This window comes from Prosopis cineraria, unplaced genomic scaffold (genome assembly GCF_029017545.1).
Source record: "Prosopis cineraria cultivar Desert tree isolate PC_DT_omini unplaced genomic scaffold, ASM2901754v1 PC5, whole genome shotgun sequence".
Taxonomy (NCBI): Eukaryota; Viridiplantae; Streptophyta; class Magnoliopsida; order Fabales; family Fabaceae; genus Prosopis; species Prosopis cineraria.
Window position 1 is genome coordinate 1,905,359 of NW_026555336.1, and position 26,803 is coordinate 1,932,161.

Genomic DNA, 26,803 nt, shown 5'->3' on the forward strand with positions numbered 1-26,803 from the left:
TTTATCTTCATGTGCAATCTGCTCACCCTTCCTACTAACACGTCTTTTTTGACACCTATAGGAAAAAATGGTGAAAAATTGATTAAGATGATTTGAAATGAGAGTTAAATATATACAGGTTTTTTCCTGTATGACGAGATTTGCTGGAAGAAAGTCTCGTAGTGAATGATATGCCTAAAATTAGTTAGACAAGTTTTTTATTTTTCTTCTTGATGACGATGGTGGTTTTGAAAGTTCTAATTGTTTTTAAAGATTAAAACTCTTCAAATTTAAGATTTGTTTAATCATGATTTAAGTCTTTTATAATTTTAAATGTTTGTTGAATTGAATTTCTAAATTTTAGTATTAATTTTAGTCTTTGAAAATAGTTATAATTTTTGTGATTTTCAATATAAATATTACAAATGTCTAAGTGGAAGACGTAAATTTTCCTATTTCCTAGTTGAAATTAAATGTAAAAAAATCATTATATGTATGTATGTATGTATGTATGTATGTATGTATATGAGCAAAATAAAATGCACTGTTATATCACCGTCATATTCTTTCAATTTGTATTCATTAAATCTTTTCAATAGCTTGTGTAAGAATGCATGTGTGGATGAGTGAAGTCTAGTCAATATCATCAATGTAAAATATACCATTTATAAATTAAAAAAAAGGTTATACTATTTATATGTTATAAATAATGCAAGATGCCCCATAATATAAGGAAAACATGCCCAGCGGAATGTGAAATTTATATTAAATTATTATATTAATAAAAGTCAAAGAATATTTTTCTCTCTCAACATTCACTCAAGAGCATTTGGTATTTTAAACTTATACATGATGCAAGTTTGCCTTTTAACATTTGAAAATGACATATTGAATGCCCTACCATTAAAAAAATTAATTTTAATCATTATTTAATCAAGAAATTACAAAGAATAACAAAAAGACTCACAAAATTACAAAGAAGTACCCTATAAAAAATCATGTCTTAGGCATTTTACATGAGCAAGAAAGAACATTTCTCTCCTGTTATTAATATGTAACTTAGAAAATTTAATTTATATTAATTTTCTTATTAGATGCTGATACATAATTTTTGGGTCATTGTTTATAATTTTTGAAGTTATTGTTTTATTATTTTTATCGATTAAGGGTCAAAGTTAACATTTTAACAATAAGATGTCTAATGTACCATTTTTAAATGCTGAAGGGCAAAATTGTACACATAAAAATTTAGGATACTAGACGTTCTTAAGTGAATAATTGAAGAGCAAAAATATTTTTTAATTTTTTTTATAAATCATAAACAATATAATTTTTTATGCCTATGTTTACTAAAATGAAAGGCAGGTAAGCTGGGCACTCTTTAGAATCTTAGCACAATTCCTTGCACGCAAAATTGCAAATTGGTCAATGGGACCACAAATAGAGCAAGAAATATGAGTTAGGTTATATAAGTTATCTCGAATAAATGATCATATGAGTTAGTTTTGGTTGGAAAAAAATTGATTGAAATAAAAATGAGTTTTTTCTAACTTAAACAAAATAACCTATGAACCATATGAGCTGGCTTTGATAAGTTAGGGTTGACTCATTTAACTCATATTATTTTTAAAAAATAAAAAATTAAGAAAAATGGAAAATATGGTAGATTCATGACTTTTGATAAATTGATAGGTATGGCCTCAATTCATATATTATATACAAATTATGGGTTAATATTTTGATATATCTGGAATGAATCATGACATGAAAAAATCTCATACTAAAACTCATCATCATTTTCATTTAGGTGTATTTTTTATAAGGTTAAGAGTCATTTATATCCTTAAACTGTACACAAAATGTGACAAATGACCCTAAACTCAACTATAAATAATTATATCCTTCAACTTTAAAGATTCCCTTCGACGTTACCCTGATGTTAAAAATACTTAATGTCGTTAGTTATCAGTAAATCTCACTATTTTAAAATATTTTTTATTAAATTAAGAGTCATTTTGACCCCTCAACTCAAATATTTTATAATAAAAAATATAAAAAAATAATAGGGAGCTCACTAATAACTAATGGCGAAGAAACAAATGGGTGGTGAGGAAGGGAATATTTAAAATTAAGGAATAAAATTGAACCTATAGTTGAGTTTATGGTCATTTATGACATTTCGTGTATAGTTCAAGGATAAAAATAATCCTTCATCCTTTTTTAAATTTATAAAAAAATTAAAAAATAAAATAAAATAAATTAAAGGGGTGGAGTGAAAGCTTTTTCAAGTCATACAAAAATGTGCTAAACCCAACTAAAGCATATTTTTCTTAACTCATATGGGTTAACACAGACCAAAAGGTCCATGACATACAGGAAAACAAAAGATCCTTTAATAAGAAGCCACGTGATGAAGAACACTGTTATTATTAGCAGTGATAGTAATTTTAATTACTCCTTTCCTGGTCATATTCTTTTAAATTACTCCTTTCCTGGTCACATTCCTAAAAGAATATTTAATGGTTCTGTTTATAAATTATTTTCTATAAAAGATGGATTCTTAATTATTATTTTTAATTTTATCCTTTTTCAATTATTATAGCAGAGTAAAAGATTGCATATATGAAAAAAAATATTTTTAAAGATGCTGTATTTAATAAGGATAAATTAAAAAAAATTTCAAACAATATCAATAATTCAACTACTTCTTCTTAATTCTGAGGTAACTCTAAGTGATTTATATATAGGATTGAGGAAGTATTAGTTTTTCAACATAAGAAAAATAAATGATCTTTGTCATTTGAGTACTTCCTCCTCTCTCATGTTTTGATGAGAACAAAAGACATCAAGATTCCCACTTTATTGGAAAGAAAACGTATTTGTGACCCGGACGACAAAAATCCTTTTCCAAAGCGGAAGTGGAACGCGTTAGAGTTGGCATCATGCATTAATAGAAGAATGAATTTGGCTTTATATATAAACATACAATTCTTATATTTAAAAATATAAAGTATTTTTTATGAGTTGCTTATTAAAAAATATAAGACACATTTAATTTTTCAAAATGTAATTATCTTTTTTTAAATATCTTTATTGAATAAATCACTTCATATTTATTTTAGGATAAAATACTCTATTAAATAAAGGTAAATATGAAAAAATAAGATTAGTTTTAAAACAAACAACTACTAGAGAGTAACATTTGATTAAACATACTTACATTTTTAAATTAAGAGAGTGTGTGTGTATATATATCATTATGAATATATGCATATATACAAACACGTATAATATAAAAATTATATAAGAAATTACACCATTGAACACATGATGCAGTTTACTTTAGATTTTGTCCAGTAGTTGACCCACAATCTAATTAATGTAATCATCACATAATCATCCCAAACTCCTTGTAAGCAGCATTCGTAAAATATGAAACCTGACTGTCATTATCCAACCAAATTCAACAATTAAGATCAAGTAAAAATTGAATTGATTAGATGGACCGGGCACTTAGTTTGTTGTGTCGAGCGTCAACCACATGACTCTACGCAAATGGTCAACCCGAAGATATAAAATTACTTTTTTAAGGGGGGGAAAAACTATTGATTTGTCATTTTTATTACTGTTAGCCATGAGTAGTTATTTTGAATTAAAAATTGATAGTTATACATCACCAACCAGAGGGAAAATTATTGCTAAGGATTTGGAGAAAATAATTTTTATTAGAAGGGATCTTAAAAATACTAATTATAAAGAAGGACCAAATAGAAAAAATATAAATTTTAAAATAAAAAATTGTCCCTAATTATATTTTCTCTAACAACATCTCAAATTGAATTTAACAATTACGTTACTGGAAATGATAAATAAAAAAATACTACTAGAAATCAAAACAAGTGAAAATTTTCTTATGGTTTGAAGATTCGCAAACAAATCTTATAAAAATAAGTTGACACTAAAAAATATTTTTAAACCAATGAAAAATAAAATGTAATAACTTTTTAAAAATAAATATGTTTTAAATTATGTTGATGTAATTTTTTAATAGTAATGATTTGAAAATTATATTTCATTAATTATTTTTTAAATATATTGATTTAATTAAACTTATTATTATATTTTTTTATTTGTGTGGAATTGAAATCCATACAACTTTTTTTTAAAGAATTTTTTTAGCTTATGCAATACTATTAATTGTAAGGTATTATTAACATGTTTTATATTAATGTTATAATAGTCAATTACATTTATTTTGGTCTTTCAGCTTAATTTTAATTTTTATGGTTCTTTATAATAAATATTATTTTTTTCAAGTCCTCAGCAATAATTTTCCGCAACCTAAATCTGGTTATATGGCTCCTCTCATTAAATCCATATAGGCATTACCATTAGATGATCTTTTCTGATTTGTCCAACCTATCTCTCGTACACACGTTAATTCTAATTTTATTAAAGAAATTAAAGAATTTTGTTTTTGGTAAGATAAAAAAATAAAAATTACGGGAAAACATAATAGGAGAGGGATTGAAACTTGAAACACGCACACCGCGTGAAGTGACAAAAAGCGGGCAGGTGCAGCATGTGGAGGAATCGCACGCGGGAAATAAGTTGTACGGCATGCAAAAGTAAAAAGCATCAGTGAGTTGTAATAAATAAAATTGAATTAATAAAATAAGGAACTTCAGTAACAGAAGTAGAAAAAGAAAACATATCCCGAAGGATCTTCATATATCGTAAAGAAAGATCTAAAGGCAAACGAAAGAAGATCCATTAAACATGTTGGCTCAATTTAAAAAAAAAATAATGTTAGTTTAAATCACGTTAATAGACACTGTCTTAACGGATTATTCTATCAACAGATTGTTCACTAAGATAAAACAGATTATTTTCTCACTTGATCAAAGAGTAGAACTATAGAAATATATCACCCAGCAATCATGATAGTAGAGAGGAGAAGAAAACTGTTTTTTTTTTAATTGGCCTAAAAATGTTGTTCATTAAGAAAAATGCTGTTATCTCACTTGCTCTCTCTGTTCAAAAATGTAAAATATTTTTCAAAGAGTTTGATGTTAAAAACTGTAAGACATTTCCTTTTATTAATAATAAGTTTATATTTATTATAAAGTATTTAATAGAGATAATAAGTATGAAAATAAGGTTAGTTTGAAAGTAGATAACTATTTTATTAAGGGTTAAAATTCAATTAAAAATACTTTATATTTTTTAATGAAGGGAGTAAAAGAGAATGAATTATTATACTAGCAATATTGATGACTACCTTTCAAACTCGCCCTAAGCCATATTTTTTGCTCATTACGTAACCTATATTTCTTTTGGTCATATTTATATAATACATTTGAGAAAGTTAATTTAATCCTATTTATAAATTATGGTATGACTTTTTAAGTAATATTTAAAATACATTTTTAAAATTACCTTTTATGAGAGAGAAGAAGTCCCATGACATTACTTTTTTGAATTTTTTTTATATAAAAGCATATTTGAAAATTTATAACACTTTTATTTCATTTACTTTTTTTTTTGTATTGATATTGGTGAGACCAGTGAAAATGACTCAAAGTATTACCTAAGCAACAAAATTACAAATATGTGAAACAAAATGAAGGACCCGTTTGTTTAAAATTAAAAAATAAGTAATTTTTAAATAATTTAAAGATTTTAATTTTGTAGAGATTTTATAAAAAGCATATATTACTCTCTTTTTGGTTAGGATAATAAAAAAGTGATTATTAGTTAGTTATTTTTAAATTTTAATATGTCTTTCTTAACTTTTATTTTATAAAAAAATTTATTATTATATTATTTTAAAATTTTTTGATATCTTTAGATATTCCATTTTTTTAAGGCATTCTCTCTTACCCATTGCATTAAATTATTTTTAAAAGTTATTCAAAACAACTTCTTAAAATAATTAAAAATATGTTTTTTAATTTCAATTATTTTTAAAAATTTAAACAAATATTGTAAAAACTTATAGAATATATTTTGATAGAAAATAAGTGATTTTTTTCATAAAATAAGTTGAAACAAACTAGCTTTAAATTAAATGAATTAATTAGATTCATGAATGCATGCCAAGCCTAGGGGAGTAATGTGAAGTTTTATCTTTTTACAATGCTAACTGTTAGGAGTGGAGAGCAATCGAACTAAAATAAAGAAAAGAACAAATGAATAAGAGTGATGAAAGAATATTACACCTTAATTAAAAAACCTCAAATCAACTCAAATTTATGGATTATTTTTTTATTTTATATTGTTATTAACTATAACTATTTTATCTAATATAAAACTATTCAGATGGACTTAAATCCATTCATGGTTAAACAATTTAACACTAATACAATCAAAACCGAACAGTATGATAATAGATGTGGATGACACAAAAAGAGAAGTGTAGGCAATGTGTTGATCTACAAGACCACTTGTGGAAAACAGCTTTTAACTTTATGGAGTGGGATGATGAGTGAATGGAGAGTCACTTTATTTATTATGCAACATGGAATCTCTCTTAGCCCCTTCTCTTCTTTTGTGTCCTTCAAGCTTCCCACTCCCAACTGTGTCCCTTTCGTCCCCTTCTTTTCTTCCTTCTCTCTTTCCATCCTTAATCCTTAAGTCTCCCCAACCTTTCCTCTATGCATCGCCATCTTCATCATCATTCACACACATATATATTCCCCTTTGTTTCTTTTTTTCCATATATTTAAATTCATTATTTGAGTATATGCTCTTTATATCTCTTTTCTGTCAAAAATGAAGAGATTATTAATTACACTCAACGCTGACAAGCTAGCCAGTGGCGGTTCGATATAAATTAATTACTAATCTCTTCATACATGCATGGGATTTTCATTTTTCCAGCGTTGGATCCCTTGTAATTAGTTTACCCAGGACAGAAAAGCCAGCATAATTAAATATGGATTTAATCCTTAAAAGTTGATCATGAAACACTTAGCATATCATTGAGATATATCATATAGGTAATGCAAAGCGTGCTGCATGCAGGGGCTAAAATATATATATATATATATATATATACATACCTACTTTTGTGTATATCATTGGCTGTTGATTGATATGATATTATGCTTCCAATACATAGCAAACGGACATAAAGATACTTTTAAATTTGGGTCGCCAAACTTTCTGTTAAGGTGCTCTGTCATCAACAAAGTATGGGCTGGTTGAATTATTTGATATATTTTTTAGATTGATGTTCTTTTTTTTTTTTTTTTAGCTTACACGTCAAACAGTGCGTGATTGAAGATGCGGCACTTTGATTGAGGGACGGACTAAACATCAAATTGGATGCTCTGTCTGTCTGTGTGTCTGCCACGTACCATTGGCCATTCCCTACTTTGGAGCAAATTCCATTTTCCTCCTCTGACAGCCATCCTTCGAACGTGTTCTTCACGCGCTGTTGCTGCGTTTTTTTTTTTTTTTTTTGGGGGCCAACTTTATCAATTTAACTCCATACATGCATATATCCGACAAAACAAAAATTAAAGAGAGAGCCAACCTGTGGGGTCCACCACAGAGTCGGCCCTGACTAATCACGTCACGGTTCCACGTCAAGCATCAGTCGGGCCCCACTCAGGTTTAATCAATTACTAAATAGAGGCGTGTTAAAGAAAGGGCGCAATGAAATAAAGAAGATGCTCGCTGCTTGAATCGCAGAATACTCTGTTATTTCCATTTCCAAGTGTGAACGATCCATGTGTGTGATTCTTCAGAAATGACAAATACGATTAATATATATATATATATATATTACCATCATAATACCAATATAGTCATCCCTTATTTAGTTATATAATATATTAAATGAAAATTATGGGAGCTTCTTCCACAAAGCGAGCGACACGAGTATTCTCCACTTTACGATTGCATGGCGCAGGCGTAACTATCCTTCATTCCTCCTTCACAAACGATAAAAGGCGAGTGTGAACGGGGGAGTAGCAAACTAACCAAACTTCAAGATGCGGTAATTTAGGACCTGTTTGATTTTTTTTAATTTTTTTATTTTTAAAAATTATTTTCTAATGCAGTTCTTAAAAGTGTTTTTAAAATAAAATAAAATGAAAATCTGTTTAATTATGTTAATTTTAAAACAATTTTAAAATTTAAAAAATATACTGATAGTGATAGTTATAGGCATTTAATGATTATGATTAATAAAAAAAATTTATTAAAGTAACTATAATTTTTAACCATCAAATGTATTGTATTTTAAAAAAACACAAAAATAATTTAAAGTTGTTTCTATTTTCTTATTTTTAAAAATTAAAAAGGAAAACAGTTTTAAAAACAATTAAATAAAAAAACTTATCCAAACAAATTTTTTTATTTTTTTTATTTTTAAAAATAAAAAACAGCTTTTAAAAATAGAAAAATGAGCTCTTAGTTTCAAAACTCAATTTCATACGGTTTCTTTAGTATTATAGAAAGAAGTTAGGAAAAAAAATAGTAAAAAAAGACTAGGAATAATATTATACTCTGTTGATATGAAATGCTTACAATATATAAATGAAACTAATAATAATAAATAAATATCTTAATAATATCTAATGAATATAAAATATTGACAAAATTAGCTTAATGGCATCAAAAAATCCAACTCCCATAAATTATGATTGAGGTTTTTGAATATTTTACAATATAGCCCATTCATAAAATCAATTAGATCTGTTTTTTCTTTTTATCCTCAAAATAATTTATTATTAAAACAGAATATATCTGGCTTAACTAATCTTTAACTGACTGGATCTTTTATTTTTATTATCAAAAATTGTATTGTGTGTGCCTCTCTGATTTATCATTTCTAAATATTTTTTTCATCATATTTTTTGATTTAATTTTCTTGAATTATCATATCCATCTCTCGTAAAGTGCTTTTCTTTATTAGAATTTTTTATTTGATTTATCTAGATTATCATCTTCATCATAAAGCTTTTCCTCTCCCTCCCTCTCTATTTTCCCACATATTATGTGGAAGACATTAGATATAGAAGAGGAAACTCCATTATTGATATGCAATATTGCATATCAATGATAAACAACTTGGTAATTTTTTGCTGATATGGCTTATATATCAATGATATATAAAATTATATCACTGACATACTATCATGGATCAACATAATCAGACAATTAAACATAAATTTATTTATAATTAATATACAGTCATATATCAATGATGTAGTTTTATAAATCAGTAATACAAAAAATAGATAATCATTTGCTTAAAACAGATCAAATATAGTTCACAAAAAATTTTGAATTCTTAATTTATAATAGAGAATCAAATACCTAAACTAATAAAATAAAAAAATCATAAATCTATATCTCCATTTCCAGTCGACGTGCTTCATTCTTTCGAGTGCCATTGATGTATCTCACTTTGCATTTGTCTCTCATCGTCGTAACTGTGACTCACTCACACTGCTTTGCTATCTTGTATTCATCTCTATCACGTCGAGTTTTGTCTTCTCCCTCGCATTTGTTTCTCTTGTTCTAGAGATTTCTTGTGTTTTGAATTTCCTGGTATTTAAAAAAAGAAGATATTAAAAAGGACAGTTTTATAAATTAATTATAATCTAAATATTAACAAATTCATTTTTAAATGTAAGAAATGATAGGCTATTTCTTTTACTTGATTTTATAATATAGACTGTGTGTGCAAAAGCTCCTAAAATATTTCTTAAATATCAACCCAATAAATCTTAATAGATAATATATATTAATAAAATAAATCTCTATCTCAACAATTATAAAATTATAAATTGTAATTTGGCCTGGCCCTTCTGAAATTCACTTCTAAATAAGTCTTACTCACATTTTAAGCTCTATGTAATATATACACACACACACACACATATACATACTATAGTTATAAAATAATTTCCTGCGCATGAATTATTTGATTCATTGGAGAAAACCAAACCTATATTATGTAAACAAATCTCTCAACTTAGGAATTTTTCTCCTTTCTAATTAACCGTTGGGGAAAAAACAGTTGAGAAGACCATTTCTTCATCATCAAAGGCAAAAATAAAACTCGTGTATAAAGTAAAGCTCTTGCATATATAATTATGTAAATCAAGGGCTCATGTCAAAGATGTTATTTATCTAAAAACGCTAATTACGATGTAATGAAACTGCTTTCCATGTTTTATTAAAAAAGATCCCCTCAAAAGGACGGAAATGATATTGAGCTTTAAACTGAAAGAATCGTTGAAATAAAATGTCAAACAAGAGGGAAAATAAAACAAAAGCTAGCTATAACAGTAGAATGAAGACGATCGATGTCATAAAAGTAGTGCCACAGGAGTGGGTGCATATTTCCACAGAAAGAATAAAGCTAATGAAACTTTCTTCATACGAATCGACATGATTCAATGGAACATGCAGTGGCAAACCTAACGTAATATATATATATCATCAATTACACAGATACTGAATCCTACCGTTTTTTTACTGCTCATAAAGACCACCGATCACTTTATTTTAAAAAAATAGCGAGCAAGTCAAAAAAGCTGAGATTCGTGAACAAATATTGGAGCCCTTTCTTTATTTTTAACGTTTCACATTAGATGGATCCTTGACCCAAAGTTGAGATGAGAGGCAAAGTTGGAGAAGCGTGAGAGAGGTGAAGGCAAAGGAGCAGCATGGCAACATAGAAAGTGGTTAATAATGGAGCTTTCTCAAAGGCTTTTTTGTGGTATAAAGAAAAAAGATGGGACTGGGAGGGTGCTAGTGCGCTTGCCTTGGGGTTCATTTTAGAACCTTTAGTGGGTCCATTTTCACTACTGCAACTTTAACGCTCATTATTTGACTCTTGTCTTTTCACAATTCTATCCTCCTTTGACATTTTTCCTTTCCCAACTCACATTTCCTAAAGTTTCTTTAATTTGTAACGCCTACTTAACGACGAAAAAGTGCTATGAAGACTAAACTTGTATGAGTAGTTCTCTTATTTTTACTAACTTTACTAAAAACAAACTTTAAACTCTAGAATATATAAATTATTTTTATAAGGAATTAGCTCTCTATTTGATTTGTTAAAGTAAGAAGCCCCATAATAGATAAAGTTGGACATAATGCTAATATATAATAAAGTAGGAAAAAACCTCATAAATTAAAGTTTTGAGATTTTAAATTAAAATATGAAATCTTTTCCTTACTCTTACTCGTGTGTTTCTCGTTCCTAACAATCATTTGTTCTTTCCTACGTAGGCTGTGACTAGCTATTCCTAAAAGGCCTATTCAGTTATCGGAATAGAATGGAAAGGAAAAGGAGTGTTAATAGAAAACAAAATAGACTAAAATAAAGTTGTGTATTGATACGAAGATAAAAATTTTAGAGAGGGCGAAAATCTTGGAGTGAGATGGAAAGGTGGGAATATGAATTGATAACTTTATTTATGGAAATCACATTCCTGCCCCTCTATATCGCCCCATAGTTTTAATTTTTCTGTCTCCTCCATATCTCTACCATTCTACAAGTTTATTTTAGTTCATTTTCTTCTATAAATCATTCCATTTTATTACATTCCTCTCCATTAACCTGCAGAAGAGCCCAAAGATGTTTTCATTCCCCTTGTAATGATATAAGTATATATAATACTGAATCTTTAATTTGAATGATTCATGAAAGACCCAAATAGCAGTCAAGATGAAGCGCTTTGTACAATTCGATCATGGGTAACCAATATGATATGAATATACTAGAGAAAACCTCTTCATGTGCGAGTTCAACGAAAAGTTCGATTATATATTACTAATTAGTTTTTTTTTCAATAAACAATATAATTTAGAATTTTAAATATGAATATTTGGTACTATCGAAGAATTTGATGCACATTTACCAAAGACTTGATTTGATAATAGAACAGAGTAACAGGACCTATACTTAATTAGGAGTTGTCGATCATTTCAGAAAAAGGTTTGATTTGAAGAAGGAAAAAAAAAAAAGAAAGAAAAAACAAACAAAAAGACGACAGGTGGAGGGGCAATAGCTTTAGAGCTTCATCTTGAAGCTTCATGGAGATAGAAAGAGTTGTGTCTGGCGCACACAAGTTGATTATGGAGAACAACGTGCATTCATGGTCATGTCATACATTACATTGACACTATTAATTGATCCCACACACGGCAAGCCCCACAGATATGTGCCCCCACACTCCCTTTTACGTGCACTAACTCAAAGATAAAGAGAGAAAACAGCCCCCACCATGCACCACCATATGATCATCATCATCATCATCATCACCACCACACCCAAAAGCCTCCTCTTCCCATCTCACTTTCGCTCCCAAAACCACTCCAACAACGTCTCTATTTAGAAGCATATAGGTATATCTTCTTTTCTTAGCCCCTCCTTCAATATCCTTCCTTGCTTATTCGCTTAGCGATGAGAGTTCCCGTTTCTTCACCACCCCAAGCCACCCTGAAACCCACTCTCTCTAACAACACCGCCGCCGTCTCCGCGGCCACCAACACCGCCCTAAATATTTCTCTCAGTAGCCCTTCCCATATCAGTCCTGCCTTGTGCTACGAGCCCACCTCCGTTCTCGAGCTCTGCCGGAGCCCTAGCCCTCCCAAGGATCACTCCACCGTTATTGAGTCCGTGTCGAAGCCGCCGGAGGACTCCGTGGAGGTGGACGAGCATGCGTTTCACAGTCTGGATTGGGATTCCATTATGAAGGACTTGGATTTGCATGACAGCTCTTTGAAGAGTATTCCTCTGCCAAATCCATGTGACCCTCAGGTGCCCATTCTCCCTGAGTTCCCTCCTTCACAGGACCCGCCACTTTTCGATCATTCTTCTGAGGATTTCAGCCTCTCGGATATTTACTCCAATCAGAATCTGGGATATACCGTTAACGGTTTGGATCATTTGGTTTATGAGTACAACCCTAACGGCAATTGGAGCAATAACGGTTTTGATTTGATCGAAGTGCTTATCCGTGCGGCCGATTGCTTTGACTCCAACCAGCTTCAACTCGCCCAGGCTATACTGGAACGGCTTAATCAGAGGCTACGATCTCCCGTCGGAAAGCCTCTCCAGAGAGCCGCGTTTTATTTCAAAGAAGCCCTCCAATCTCTTCTCTCCGGGTTAAACCGTACTCCACGTGTTTCCTCGCTTTTGGAAATCGTGCAGAGCATCAAAACCTTCAAGGCGTTTTCTGGAATCTCCCCAATACCCATGTTCTCCATCTTCACCACCAACCAAGCACTCCTCGAAGCTCTTCACGGTTCTTCCTTTGTTCACATCATCGACTTCGACATCGGTCTAGGAATTCAGTACGCTTCGCTGATGAAGGAGATCGCCGAGAAGGCCGAGTCGTGTAAAATCAACGCGCCCATGCTCCGAATCACAGCCCTGGTGCCGGAAGAATACGCAGCCGAGTGCAAGTTGATACGAGAGAACCTGAACCAGTTTGCTCTCGAGCTCCGAATCCGGGTCCAAATCGAGTTTGTACCCCTGCGAACCTTCGAGACCATGTCGTTCAAGGCCGTTAAGTTCATGGACGGAGAGAAGTCGGCCGTTCTACTATCTCCCACCATATTCCGCCGTCTAGGTTCAACTAACAACATGGCGGCGTTTTTGTCTGACGTTCGAAGGATTTCCCCCAGCGTGGTTGTATTTGTAGATGGTGAAGGGTGGACGGAGGCGTCTGCAACGACGTCGTTTCGCCGGGGGGTGGTGAACAGCCTCGAGTTCTACTCAATGATGTTGGAGTCGCTGGATGCGTCAACGGCGGTGGGGGGAGGAGGCGATTGGGTTAGAAGAATCGAGATGTTTCTGCTGCGTCCGCAGATCATGGCGGCGGTGGAAGGAGCCGGAAGGATGGTATCGCCATGGAGGGAGGTGTTTTACGGGGCCGGAATGAGACCGGTGCAGTTGAGCCAGTTCGCTGATTTCCAGGCCGAGTGCTTGCTGGCCAAAGTTCAGATTCGAGGGTTCCATGTGGCAAAAAGGCAGGCTGAGCTGGTGCTCTGCTGGCACGAGCGGGCAATGGTTGCCACATCAGCATGGCGGTGTTAGAACATATGTGATAGCTTCACAAGGTTAAACGGCACTAGTTTTATCAAGTATTAGTTACTAATTAGGTTATGGAAATCAATTGTGGGGGTGAATAATTTTTCCATGGTGAAAACAAACCTTGAAAAGTACATAAACATATATAACTTGTATTTAATCCTCAGCTTTTTTTAATTGTTTGGATAGCAGAAGTTGAGTTAGAAAAGTCAGATTTACCTTGGGTGCTTGCCACCCTGAAGAGCACCATAGTGTTTTTCAGACTGATGAAATCTGAACTATTCAAAAATTTAAATGATCTAGGTTTAATGTATTATTTTATATTTATTAAAATAAACATTTATAAAAAAAATTAATAAATTTTTTTATCAACAATTTAAAAATTACAAATCTAAACTGTATGGAGTACACTTGAAAAATAAAGATTTATTAACTTTTTAATTTTATAAATTTTTATGTTAATAAATATAAAATAATATCTTAAATTTGAATCATTTAAATTAAAATTTAGATGATTCAGATTTTATTACCCTAATGAGCACTCTCAAGCATCCAAGATGAACATCCTAGCAACGGTTAGAGATCATGATCGAGCAAACGAAATTCGTAGATGCGTGGCACGTGGCTGGCCCTCGTCGTCTTAGTTGAATGAAGCGTGATAAACTGGGGTTGCTGGTTTTCCAATGGAATGTTGCTTTAACTTTTTTAGAAAAGTTATGAATTAAAGAAATTAAGCAGAAAATGAGAGCTCATGAATAAAGGCATATTCAGTGCATATGGAATAGAAGCATTATCTTGGATCGTCTTCCATTCTTTTGCAGCGACATGATCACACATTCAAGATCCGCATGGGTAAAAGATATCCTGTCAAACATCACGAGCATCTTCCTCAGTATCCCAGGCGCATTATTTCATATATAATTGAGCATGAACCCTTCAGCTATACAATTGTTTCTTCAAGTTCTTCTGTGTTTATACCTTTTAAATTGTTGAGATTCAATGGCTTATAATACCCGCCTACAATTACAGCGAATTATATTGAACACAACCAAAAGCGCTTCTAGCATCCACCTATTTAAGTCTTGCATCTTATACATAATTAGAAGACAGATTAAGAATATACAGATTAGAGGAGAGTTTTGCAAGATGGTTTTAAGCTATATTTTGATAAAAAGATTGTAAAACAAAGAAAAAATTGTGTGAGAAAGAGAGACAGCTGTTTGACCAGAAGCCAGGCTAAAAGATGTACCAAGATATTAGGACCATGCATCTGAATCTAGACGGAGAATTGTCATCGACTGCATGAGTGTCCTAAGAAAACTTTGCCATGATGATGAAAAGCTGGCAGAGAGAGTTTTCATTGGGTTTTTTTTTTTTTTGGGGGGGGGGGGGGAATGACTGCTTTTCATGTGTTGAAAAATAAAAACTCAGTCTACCGAATCTCTTCAAGCAAGGCAAACTGAAATATACGCAAAATTAGCCACACAAAGTTACCAGATTTCATGTACGTAGAAATAAATAATAATGTAACAGAATTATTGTTGGTCCAGCAAATTGGCAATGACACAATCCATATCTTGCAAGGATGGAGATTCTAATTCCCCTTCCACGATATAAGAATCTCGTTGGCAAGTAATCTACAAGTACTTTCTTTAAAAAAAAAAAAAATTCTCTCTCCTGTCATATGCTATTGAATTTTAATCACAGCAAGGTTTCAGAAATAAGGGAACAAGAGTTTTGATCAAAAAAGATATAGTTTGTTGGTTAATGTACAATTACAGAGCCCCCGCTATGCATGGATTCGAAGTGCCAGTTTGTTTTGTATTAAAAAAAAGTGAGCTTAATCAGGCTAAACATAAAAAAGCTGTGAATAGTACGGGAAAGTTTAAAAAATTTAAGCTAAACATATAAGAGTTGTGTTAGAAAAAGCTTATCAGCTTTTTGGAATTACTTGTCAAAATAAGTTTTTTCCAACACTTATTTACAATTGAGGGCCATAGGATTTGCATCGTATTTTCATGATTTCAAGGGACTTTAGATAGTTAATGACGTTGCATGAGACTAGGGACTTTAACGGGAAGAAATCAGATTGCTGGACCAAAAACTAATTGAGAAACAACAGTTTTTCGTGGACCCAATATAGCATTGTTCCGATATTACTGATAGGCCCAGACTTCTTCCTTCCTTCTTATATGATCCAAAATTTCAATGTTTCGCTCCACTATCAGCCCAAACAAATGAAACGATGTTGAACTCTCTCGGTGCAATATTTTCGCATTTGGTCCCGCTTTGGATAATTATTATCACGTACCCTCTCCGTTTTTTATCTACAAAATTATTTTCATAATAATTTTTTTCAATTTTTCTAATTGTTTAAACAATTCAAGACCAAATTGATGATCAAAATATTTTAATGAATAATATTTTTTAAAAAATTAATATATTAATTATATTTTAAAAAAAATATGTGCACTAAAATTTAACAAAGATAGGGGAGGGGATTCAAAGTGCATGCTTATGCCCCTAATGATTGTATTCTCATGTTGTTATCATCTCAGTCTTTCTTTTGACGAAAAATAATTATTTATAGTCCCTTTCATTCATATAAAATAATTTATCAAAATATAGTTATGCTTTTAAATAAAACATTGATGGTTATTTTCACTGTTTTACTTGTTATTGACATTAAGATAATATAGTTGCCATTGATTGTCAAACTGTCAACAATGACAAGTGCAAGTCACTACCAAAAGTTTAAGTTTTATGTCACTGCGAAAAGTTCACAATTAGTAGTGACTTTTTTGAGTCACCTTTAAAAGTTTAATTTTTGTATTATCATTATAATTTTTTATTTTTTAATCTAATATTTAACATTTTAAGGCATTAATTTTGTTATATTATTGTAATTTTATAATGAATATATACAATAACATAAAAAGTTTTCATTCAATACATTTTATGGTTAAATTATAACTTTAAAATAATAAAATTATTTTAAAATAAGGTTAAGGTATTATTTAATGCTAATGATTTGGATTAAAGTATTGAGTCAAACCGTATTATTTTATGTCAATTTGTTACCTAGTAATGTTTGGTTTGATTCGATTCAACTATTGAGGCCAGTTTGGTGATAAATTCGTTCAAAAACGTAATGTTTGACATTTTAATTTGAAATGCATATAATGTGATGATGAGTCTTTATTTTTAAATATTTTATGATTAAATTGATATTTTAAACAATAATACTACTTGTTTATAATAATTAAATATGTGATAGTTAAATTTATTCATTCACAAAATGATATTTTATCTAATCTATTTTTTTAATTCAAACTTTACATTTAATATTGGTAATTTTAAAGTTTGATACTAGTTTAGATGTTCCTAATTTGATGGCCAATGATAAAGAAGAGGAAGATGAAAAGAAAAGAAATAAGATATTTTGAAATTCTACTTTTAACTTTTACAATATATGAAATATATCTATATATGTGATGCTATATGATTTTTTTTTTGTTTGATGTTATCTTACAACATAAATATAAAAAAATAGATAATATAGTATATAATTTTCTTATAGAATTATAATTTAAAAATGAAACTAATTAAAAAATTAAAATATAATGTAAAAACAAGCCAATTACATTACTTAAGAGTTATTCTTAATTAAAAGTAAAAATAAAATTTTAAATAAAACTAGCTTGAAAAATAAATAATTATAGTCTAATGTATAGTCATCTATATTTTTATTATTTATTCTTAGATATTTTTATATTATAATTATAAATATGAATATTAAAATAAATAATAAAAATGCTATTGTATCAATTATATTTGTAGTTTATTTTAGACAAAATAAATAATATAATTTTTAATTTTAATAAATTAAAATAATTAAATTGAAGTATTTAATGATAATAATAATAATATTTTATAATATTTAATATTTAAGATATATGTACGTTTTTTTAGATTAATAATATATGTTTAGTTATGCGATAATAAGTTGTGGATTTATTCCAGCTCAGCGCAAAATAGTAAGACACAAAAGGAAGAGGTCATGTGTTCAAAACTTAAATGAGCAATTTGTAAAATGAAAATATAAATTGATAACATAATAACACATGATGCAAGATGGGGGCAACAAGTGGAGAACGACATGTTGTCATATGGAGGGTAACATAGGTGATATGTGGCACGTGATGTGGCACTATATGGGAGTAGGAGGGTGACATGGCGAACTAGCATTACTTTTCAATGGCAACAAAAAAAATTGCTATTGAGAATTGGTAGTTTCTACTATGACAAAAGTCACTGCTAATACTCAACATTCTGTGGCCTGTGTAGTTCCTACGGTGATATTTGTCATTGTCGATTCCCAACTTTTAGTAGTGACAAATTTTCTGCTAATTGAATGTTTTTAGCAGCAGTTTGTATTGTCACCACAGATAGAATTAGTAACAAGAGTTCTCACGATAACATTGCGATGACTTTTTGTCGTTTCATAAGAACAAGAAGTCAATTTTTTGTAATGATTGTATTACCTTTGTCACTGTTAAAGGTCTACTTTATATTATCGCCGCAAAAAACTATTCGTGACAGTTGCTATAGTGATGACATTTTGGTGGCGAAAAATCACTGCTAAAAACTTTTACCGGTGACTTTTAGACTAGTTGCTGCCAAAAGTCTGCATTTTTTGTAATGATACCTGTGAAACTGAGAAACCAATTTATTCACATACTCAATAGTTATTTTAAAACACTGGCAAAAAAAACAATAATTCACTTAAATGGAGAGTCAATTATTTAATGCAAGACACACGGCATACTCTTTATTATTAGCTTTTGGCAGGATTAATTTTAATTTTTATTAGCTGATTTTTATTTTTATTAATGGTAAATTAGTTTAACATATATATAGTTTTTGAACTAAACAATGATCAATCCCTAAAACGACAATTAGTCATGGTTACAGTCCCTGGAAATGACATGTTATGTGGCAATAATGTGTCACTGATATGGTAAGGATTCATAGTAACACTAAAGATTTTAACCAAAGTTAACTGTAACTTTGGAGATTGGTTCCTTGAAAAAATTACGAGATATCTTGATGTAAGTTGACTACAACTCTAGAGATTAAAAAGTACACATTTTTTTCGCGTAATTTTATGTACCACAGCAATACCATCAAGTATCAACACAAAACTCATGAATAAGTGAGTTAAACTTCTAACCAGCAGCTGCTAATTATTTAATCCTAGCTATCTTTTTGTCAACGTTCAAGGCGGCTTCAAGCACTTTAATCACCTCCCATAATATTAAATGTATGTTATTCTCTATGCCTCCCTGCTAATTACGAATGATGAAGCATTATCTCAAATAGTAACTTTATATTTGTGTGAAAAATGATTGGATCTTATCTACTTAAGGCAATATCATATATGAGAGAGGGAAGGGGGGAGGGGGAGGGGGAGAGAGCGTGATAGCTTCACATAAGAAGGACACGTCGTTTGCATGTGTGTGTGTGTGTGTAAATATGGCAAGACAGATGAAAGCAAACTCAACAAGACTTTTGTTGTTGCATTTTAAAAAAAGAAGAAAAAGGACTATTCCTTTACGGATGTCATAGTCCAGAATCTCTTAGACTATACATTGCACCCCGAGCGCCCCCACCCCCCCCCCCCCAAAAAAAAAAAAAACAGAAGAGATCAGGGTGGTTGATGGTTATAATGTTTAACATTTGAACTTTTGATTTATGTGCCCTTGTTCACCCTAAAGAAATTGGTGAAAAAGTATGGATCTATATAAGTGAGTTAAATTAAGGAAAACGTCCAGCTTAGCTCTGATATCTAGTTGTTTTCGTTTACTTGTTCTTTCAATATATATGAATAAAAGTTAGGGCAAAGTTCATTTGCACATAGTCTAATTAGTATTGTTCATCATAGTTTGTGAATAATTCATTTTCATATACTTTTTGATATTTTATATATTGACATGACATTCGGGGGCCCACACAAAAAAGTGCAACTTGGAGTTAAAAAAGGCAATTCATAATTTTACATTATCCCAAATCATAGTCAAGCACATACAATACACTAACTAACTATGCCACTTGGCGAGGCAGTTACATTTAGATATAATGGATCATTGATTATCAGTAACCACATATATAAGAGCTACAAGCTACAAATTCTTTGCGTTTCACATGTACAAACTGAGCCATTCCAAGCAATTCATGTAATAATCTGTTGGGTATAACAAGAAATCATCGTCATCAAAACATTCGACTCCGAATTCCCCCAAAAACAGTGGGTCCATAGCTTCCATTGTGTGCGTTGAACTCGGGCTATTCGCGGTTTCGTTTGACACTGATCTCTCGCCTCGCTCCAACAGCCTCTGGATCTCCTTCTCTGCTCCTGAAAGCTGCTCTTTCAGCTTCGACACCTGGCATTATTCAAGCCTAAAAGTTCAGTCAAAAGTACAGAGGCCAAAGGCAAGGGTACACACGTAAATTCCATCATCTGCGGTTAACATGCAAGGCCAATTATCCCCTCACTTTGGGATATATGCGAGTGGGTGACAAGTGTCGCCTGCCAAGTGCCTCAGAATTAACTGGGCCTGAGGAAAGCCCAAACTGTGCCACTTTAACGTTGTACGGATTTTCTATGATTAAAACACAGTGCATTTTGCTGCCTGGTAAGGTGGCAGTATGCTGTTCCTCATCAAACTATCCTTTTAAAAAAAACTGTCCCCCTATCTTTTTGTGCCATTTTTAATGGCAAACAACCGAACAAGGCGACTAGGCTTTCTTCGAGCCCAGAGCTCATCCACGTTCATATACAGTGGGGTCATTTTTTTAAAAAAAATTTGATTGGACACTCGTTGTTTTTAGACCTGACCTACATCAAGATGAATGGATTTAACAGTATCTGTCTGAACTAATCCGGATCAAGTATTCACGGATCCTTTCAAGCATGAGCTGTATCATGAAATTTTAACACCGTTACCGGACTCTATCTCAGTAGGGTTGGTTATCCAATTCCTTGTTTTTCTTTTTGGTTCAATTCTGCCCTTTATGAACTCAAGCTCAAGGTGTGCAAGAGCGACATCAATCATAGTTATCCATCAAGATTTCAGGTACTAAAGTATAATAAAACGTGAGAAAGTAAATGGCTCTCTCCGTTGCCTCTGATTGGATAAAAGGAAGACCAATAAAAAAAAATTAAACGTCTCACTTTTGGACTATACAGTTTACAGACAGCGCACTATCTCTTTCTCGTTTTTTGTTATTCTTTATTATTATTATTTTTTTTTCAAGGAAAGAGTACCGCCAGAGTGCTTTAACTCGTGATTCTTTTTCTAAAGCAATACCTTAAACATTACCTCATATACTGATTAACTCAGAATCCAGAGCATGTTAATCGAATCAAGTTGAGAAGTAGATTAAAACAAAAAAACATGCGTACCTCAGTTTCAAGGTGGGCTTTCTCGAGGAGGGTGGTTTCGTGGAGTTTCTTGAGGTTGGAGTAGGCTTCCTCCAACTTCTGATTCTTCCAACGAGCCCTTCTGTTTTGAAACCACACGGCCACTTGACGAGGATCCAGGCCAAGCTCCGATGCCAGCCTGTCCTTTCTCTCCGACTCTAATTTATGTTCGTTCCCGAAGTTTAGCTCCAGAAAACTCGCTTGCTCTTCGCTTAGCTTCCTCTTCTTGGTACCCACAGCTTGGTTTTTCTCCTTCTTACGACGTCGTCTTCGTTTCGCTTCCCCTGAACATATATATCAGACAACAACATCAAACATAAACAACGCTATTGTACTGATGGATGCAAAAAAAAAAAAAAAAAAGCAAAACGTTAACAAGAAGAGCCGGTAATTAACCTTGTTGAGGGATGATTTGAGTGTATGAACCAGCTGGGCATAGGTGAGAGAAGAGGGCCATATGAGCTTCACTAGGATGCTGACTATTCATAATTAATGGTGTTGGGTGTCACCTTCTCCCTCCGAAGATCAGTGTTGACTGATATGTTCTCCTGGGGAGATGGGTTTTGGAACTTATTTATAGAGAAAATGGTGTGTCTCTTATCTGGGACTCAGTCTCTTTTCTTACCATTTCGCCCTTCAATTATGTTGAAATTTTCATAACACTGCCATTATGTCGTCTTTCGATCTTGATCACATGGTGCAGGTACAGGTGCGTGCACTAAGCAAGGGAAAAAAATTACAAAGTGTACGGTCATTTTAAATACACGATGTAGGATAAGAGATGTCGCCGGTAGAATATAGCATTGTACAATGTAGACAATGTCCATATGTAACATATAACATTCACAACTCACGAATAATTAATTAAAAAAATTATTATTCTTTTCTTATTTTGAAATTTTTTTAAAATACATCCTGATAGGTGGTCATGTACTTTTTCCAATTCTATATATAAATCACCTCAAACCATATCATGAAAATCAATCAAAAAGAGATGGTTAAATTATTTATGTTGTTTAATATCATCTTTAAAAACATTAACTATATCATCTAGCAACAAAATGAGCCCGAGGACATGAGCATGATGAACAAAAATTGTGAATTATAATTGCAGGCTATATATATATAAACGTCCAAATAATCAAGGCCTGCCAAAGGTACAACGTATAATTATATACTCCCTCAGGTCTTATTTATATAATAGAGAAAGAAAAAAATTGTAATCCTATTTATATGTCACGTCATTAAATTTTTATTATAATTTTTTATTGTCCATTGAATGTTGAAGAGAGAAAATATGTTATTAAAGTGTGTATATTTAATAGGGACAACATTGATAACTTATTAAATTTTAAGATAGAGTTAATAAGTTTTAATTTTTTTTGTACTAATAAAATATGTTTGGAGTGATTTATAAATAGGATTAGAGAAGTAATAAATTTAGTGGCTTGAAATAAGGACCTGTGAGGCAATTAAATAATACTCCCTCCATTTTAAATTATAAGACACTTTTAAGATAAATTTATCATCTTAAAGTATAAAAAATTTTAAAAAGATTAAGGTTTCATTAAATAAATTAATTTTAATATTATTTTTTCTCTATCTATTTTCATATTAATTAGGTATAGATTTAAGATTATTAAATGAAGGGTATTTTTATAAGTTTATAATTTTATTTTAAAAAAATTAAAATTGTTAAGTATATTTAATAAAGTTTATTGATAAGTGAGATTTCATTTAAAAATATTTTATAATTTAATATTTAGGAGGTATTAACAAAAAATTGAGTAATGTTGCAAGATAAACGTACGCAAAGTTAACGAGGCATATTTGAAATGGTGCCAAGTCGTGAATCATGCACAAGTCAATGGAGAGTTTTATATTGTTTTGAATATATTATTGGGAAGAAAGTCAATATTTTTCGAAAGATGGAAAAGACATTTGAAGCGATACATGTAAGGAAATCAAGTGATGGTGGATGGTGAATAAATGAAGTTTAGTTGTAAGAGAAAGGATAGGGGTTGGGGATCCCAAAGCTGACACCTGGCCGGGGTGGAAAAGGAAAATCGTTGGGTTAGGGTTAGGAGAGTGTGTTACGAATGGTAATGGCGTGCCACTGGATAGGTAATTTTTTTTTTTTTTTGGGATGAAAGGATACAGTAATATTTTTTCAATTTAAAAAATATATTTTTAATCAAATCTTATTATTAATAAAATATTTATTTATTTTTAAATTAATATTATTTTTATATTTATTTCTATTTAATAAAATATTTTACTTTAAAATAAATACAAAGTAATTTATTCATTATAAGTATTTGAAAAAAATGTAGTGATTACCTCTTAAAATATTATAAATGTCTTATATTTTTTAATATATAACCTCTAAAAAAATGTCTTAAATATTTAAATAGACGGGGTAGTGAAGTATGGTAAGCTAATCCCTTTGTCTCAGGGGGTTTTTAAGGCATCTGAACACAAAATAAAAATATCATTAATACTCTCTCCATTAAAAAATGTAAGGCATTTTTAATTAAATTTTACCCTTCAATAAAGTAGTTGCCTACTTTCAATTTAATTTTATTTTTTTATATTTACCTCTATTAAACATCATACAATAAATATAAAGTCATTATCAACAGTGACACTTTTAAAAAAGCAATAATTATACCTCAAAAAATTAAAAATACTTTATATTTTTTAACATTTAATTTTTTATAAAATATCTTTCATTTTTTAATGAAAGAAGTATATAAAAATATTGGCTTTATTGCTAAATTTGTCCATAAAGCTTAGTAAAATTTTTAAAAATGTTGAAGTAAATAAAGGAATGTTGTAGAAAAATGTATATAAATGTTGAATTGAATTTATAAGACAAAAAGAAAATGAAACGAATTTTTGTCTAGAGGAGTCATTCTGTGAGAGGCAGTAGTAATGCTTTTTATTTATTTATTTATTTTTTTGGGCGGAGTAAAGTATTAAGTATTGGTGCCTTGCATGTAAAGCTGCCAATCCAGATACTTCGCATATATTAGCTGTATAGGCATGCGTGGCTCGAGATGAGTGAGTGGCTGTTTAGCTTCGCACCTACCTCCCTGTGTACGTCCCAATGTCTTCGTGAACATATGGGCCCCTGAGGATGGAAATAGTTTTAACCACTAAGCACTAACTATGGAAATTCTAGAAGGTTAAACATCCGTTGAAATGTAAAGATTTCAAAAATCAACGTTTATACTAGCTTCATGAAAGTCATATCCTTCATTAATGATTTTTAATTCAGAATCATTTATTTTCAGAAATTATTAAAAGCATTAGAAATTTCGTTATGAGGAGTTGGGAGGTCACTCTAAAATACGTTCACAAAAAAGTAAACTACTGTACTGATCTTCTAGCCCATAAAGTCTCTAGCGAACACTTTGAAACTATTCTATTTAATGATGTCCTAATAGATTATAGAAGCATTATGTCTTCTGATATAACCTGACCTTGATCTATTTGCATGATATTTTTATCATGGCCTTGTATTCAAAAAAAAATTGAAGTAAATTAGTCACTTTATTGTTGGAGATCAGACATGGAAATATATAATCAATTTTCCTTTAATACTTCAAAAAAATTGAAAAAATGATAACAAAATTCCTCTAAAATATATAAACAATAATTTAATCTATTGAAATGTAATAATTTTCTTGAAGTCTCTAGAGACTTTTTTATTATTAATGAATTTATATAAATTATCAAATTATCGTTGTTCAAAATAAATGATTCACAAGTTTTGTTTAAATATTCCCAACTTTTATTCTTATATTTACAACAATGCAACAACAAATTATAATTTCATATATCAAATTTTTTATTTACTGTTATATTGTTATAAATATAAGAAAAAGTGTTGTGAATATTTAAATAAAATTTATGAATTATTTATTTTCAACAAGGAAGATTTGATAATTTATATAAATTCATTAATGACAAAAAAATTCTAAAGGACTTCAAGAAAATTATGACATTTTGAGAAAATAAATTATCATTTATATATTACAAATGGATTTTATTGTCATTTTTTCAAAGAAATTTTCCAAAAAGACATAAGTATAGTTATTTTATATTAAGTAATACTTATTTTGCTATATAATATAAAACTAGACATATTTTAGCATCACTCCTAAATACAAATAGTATTAAGGATGTTCACATGTTCAGTTTAAAAACAAATCAAACCGAACCAATCGATTCACTACAGTATGAAACCTATTCAGTTTTTTTCTTTAATCAATTTGGTTCGATTTTTGATTGGTTTGGTTTAGGTCTTAATTAAGTTGGAACTTTTTTAATGAGACATTATTCATAATCATCAAATATATTGATGTTCATTGATAATTTTTAAATATTAATTATTATTTCTAATAAAAAATCTCTTGAGTACAAAAGAATATATTTTTTAACTATTAATTAGCATATTCAACTATTAAAAATTAATGTATTGTCTTTAAAACACTTGATTATAAAATTAAAAAATTATCTTAAATAAATGATGAATAATATTTAGCTAATTGTAACTTATTTTTGCTAATGATTTACAAATAACAAAACTTGAAAAAAGAAAAAAAAAACCTTAAAAATTTTATAAAATATATATATAATAAATATAATAAATTTGGTTCAGTTTGGTTCAAGTTTTTAGAAGCAAAAGCCTAAACCAAATCAAATCAATTAGTTTTATCAAAAGAAAAATGAAAATAAACCTCATTTATGATTAGTTTTGACCGGTTCATCTCAATTCAGGTTGATTTGATTTCTTATGATTGGTTTGGATTGATTTTGAACTCCTTTAAATAGTATGACTTTTATATTGATTGTTGCATATTGTTAGTTACTTTTTAAATTAAAAAATGGCAGATTTATTTGATAAAGTAAATTTTCTTATATAGAAAATAAATTTTTAAAAGAATGAATTAATTTCATTGTTATTATTTATATATATTTTTAAACACAATATTACAGAATAAATAATATTGATATATATATATATATATATATTTTTAAAATGAACACTAGTTTAAACGTTATATTTCTACTGCATAGATAGGTTATGTTATATTTTCCTCTTTTAACATATGATATCTGTTGATACAAGATTGAATTCAACTATTATCAAGCCTAAATGGAGATAACTCTTCCAAAAATATTTTAGTGATACTATTTCCTTATAAAAATTAAAATTCGGGTTCTTTAGTTTATAGGTTCACTCAATTATTTAATTTTATTCGATTATT

At 30.1% G+C, this 26,803-nt stretch overlaps 2 protein-coding genes across 2 annotated transcripts; one reads left to right on the forward strand and one right to left on the reverse strand.

Annotated features, from left to right (window-relative positions):
- The first annotated feature begins 12,208 nt into the window (after positions 1–12,208).
- On the forward strand, positions 12,209–14,204 carry LOC129310293 (scarecrow-like protein 15). Its single transcript, XM_054952108.1, has one exon. The coding sequence runs from the start codon at positions 12,413–12,415 to the stop codon at positions 14,048–14,050; it is 1,638 nt and encodes a 545-aa protein (XP_054808083.1). The 5' UTR covers positions 12,209–12,412; the 3' UTR covers positions 14,051–14,204.
- A 5,873-nt stretch (positions 14,205–20,077) lies between these two features.
- LOC129312172 (homeobox-leucine zipper protein ATHB-40-like) lies at positions 20,078–22,063 on the reverse strand. Its single transcript, XM_054954794.1, has 3 exons — positions 21,924–22,063; positions 21,510–21,811; positions 20,078–20,487 (listed from the first exon to the last, which is right to left on the reverse strand). The coding sequence occupies exons 1-3, from the start codon at positions 22,012–22,014 to the stop codon at positions 20,245–20,247; spliced, it is 636 nt and encodes a 211-aa protein (XP_054810769.1). The 5' UTR covers positions 22,015–22,063; the 3' UTR covers positions 20,078–20,244.
- Between the last annotated feature and the right edge of the window lie 4,740 nt (positions 22,064–26,803).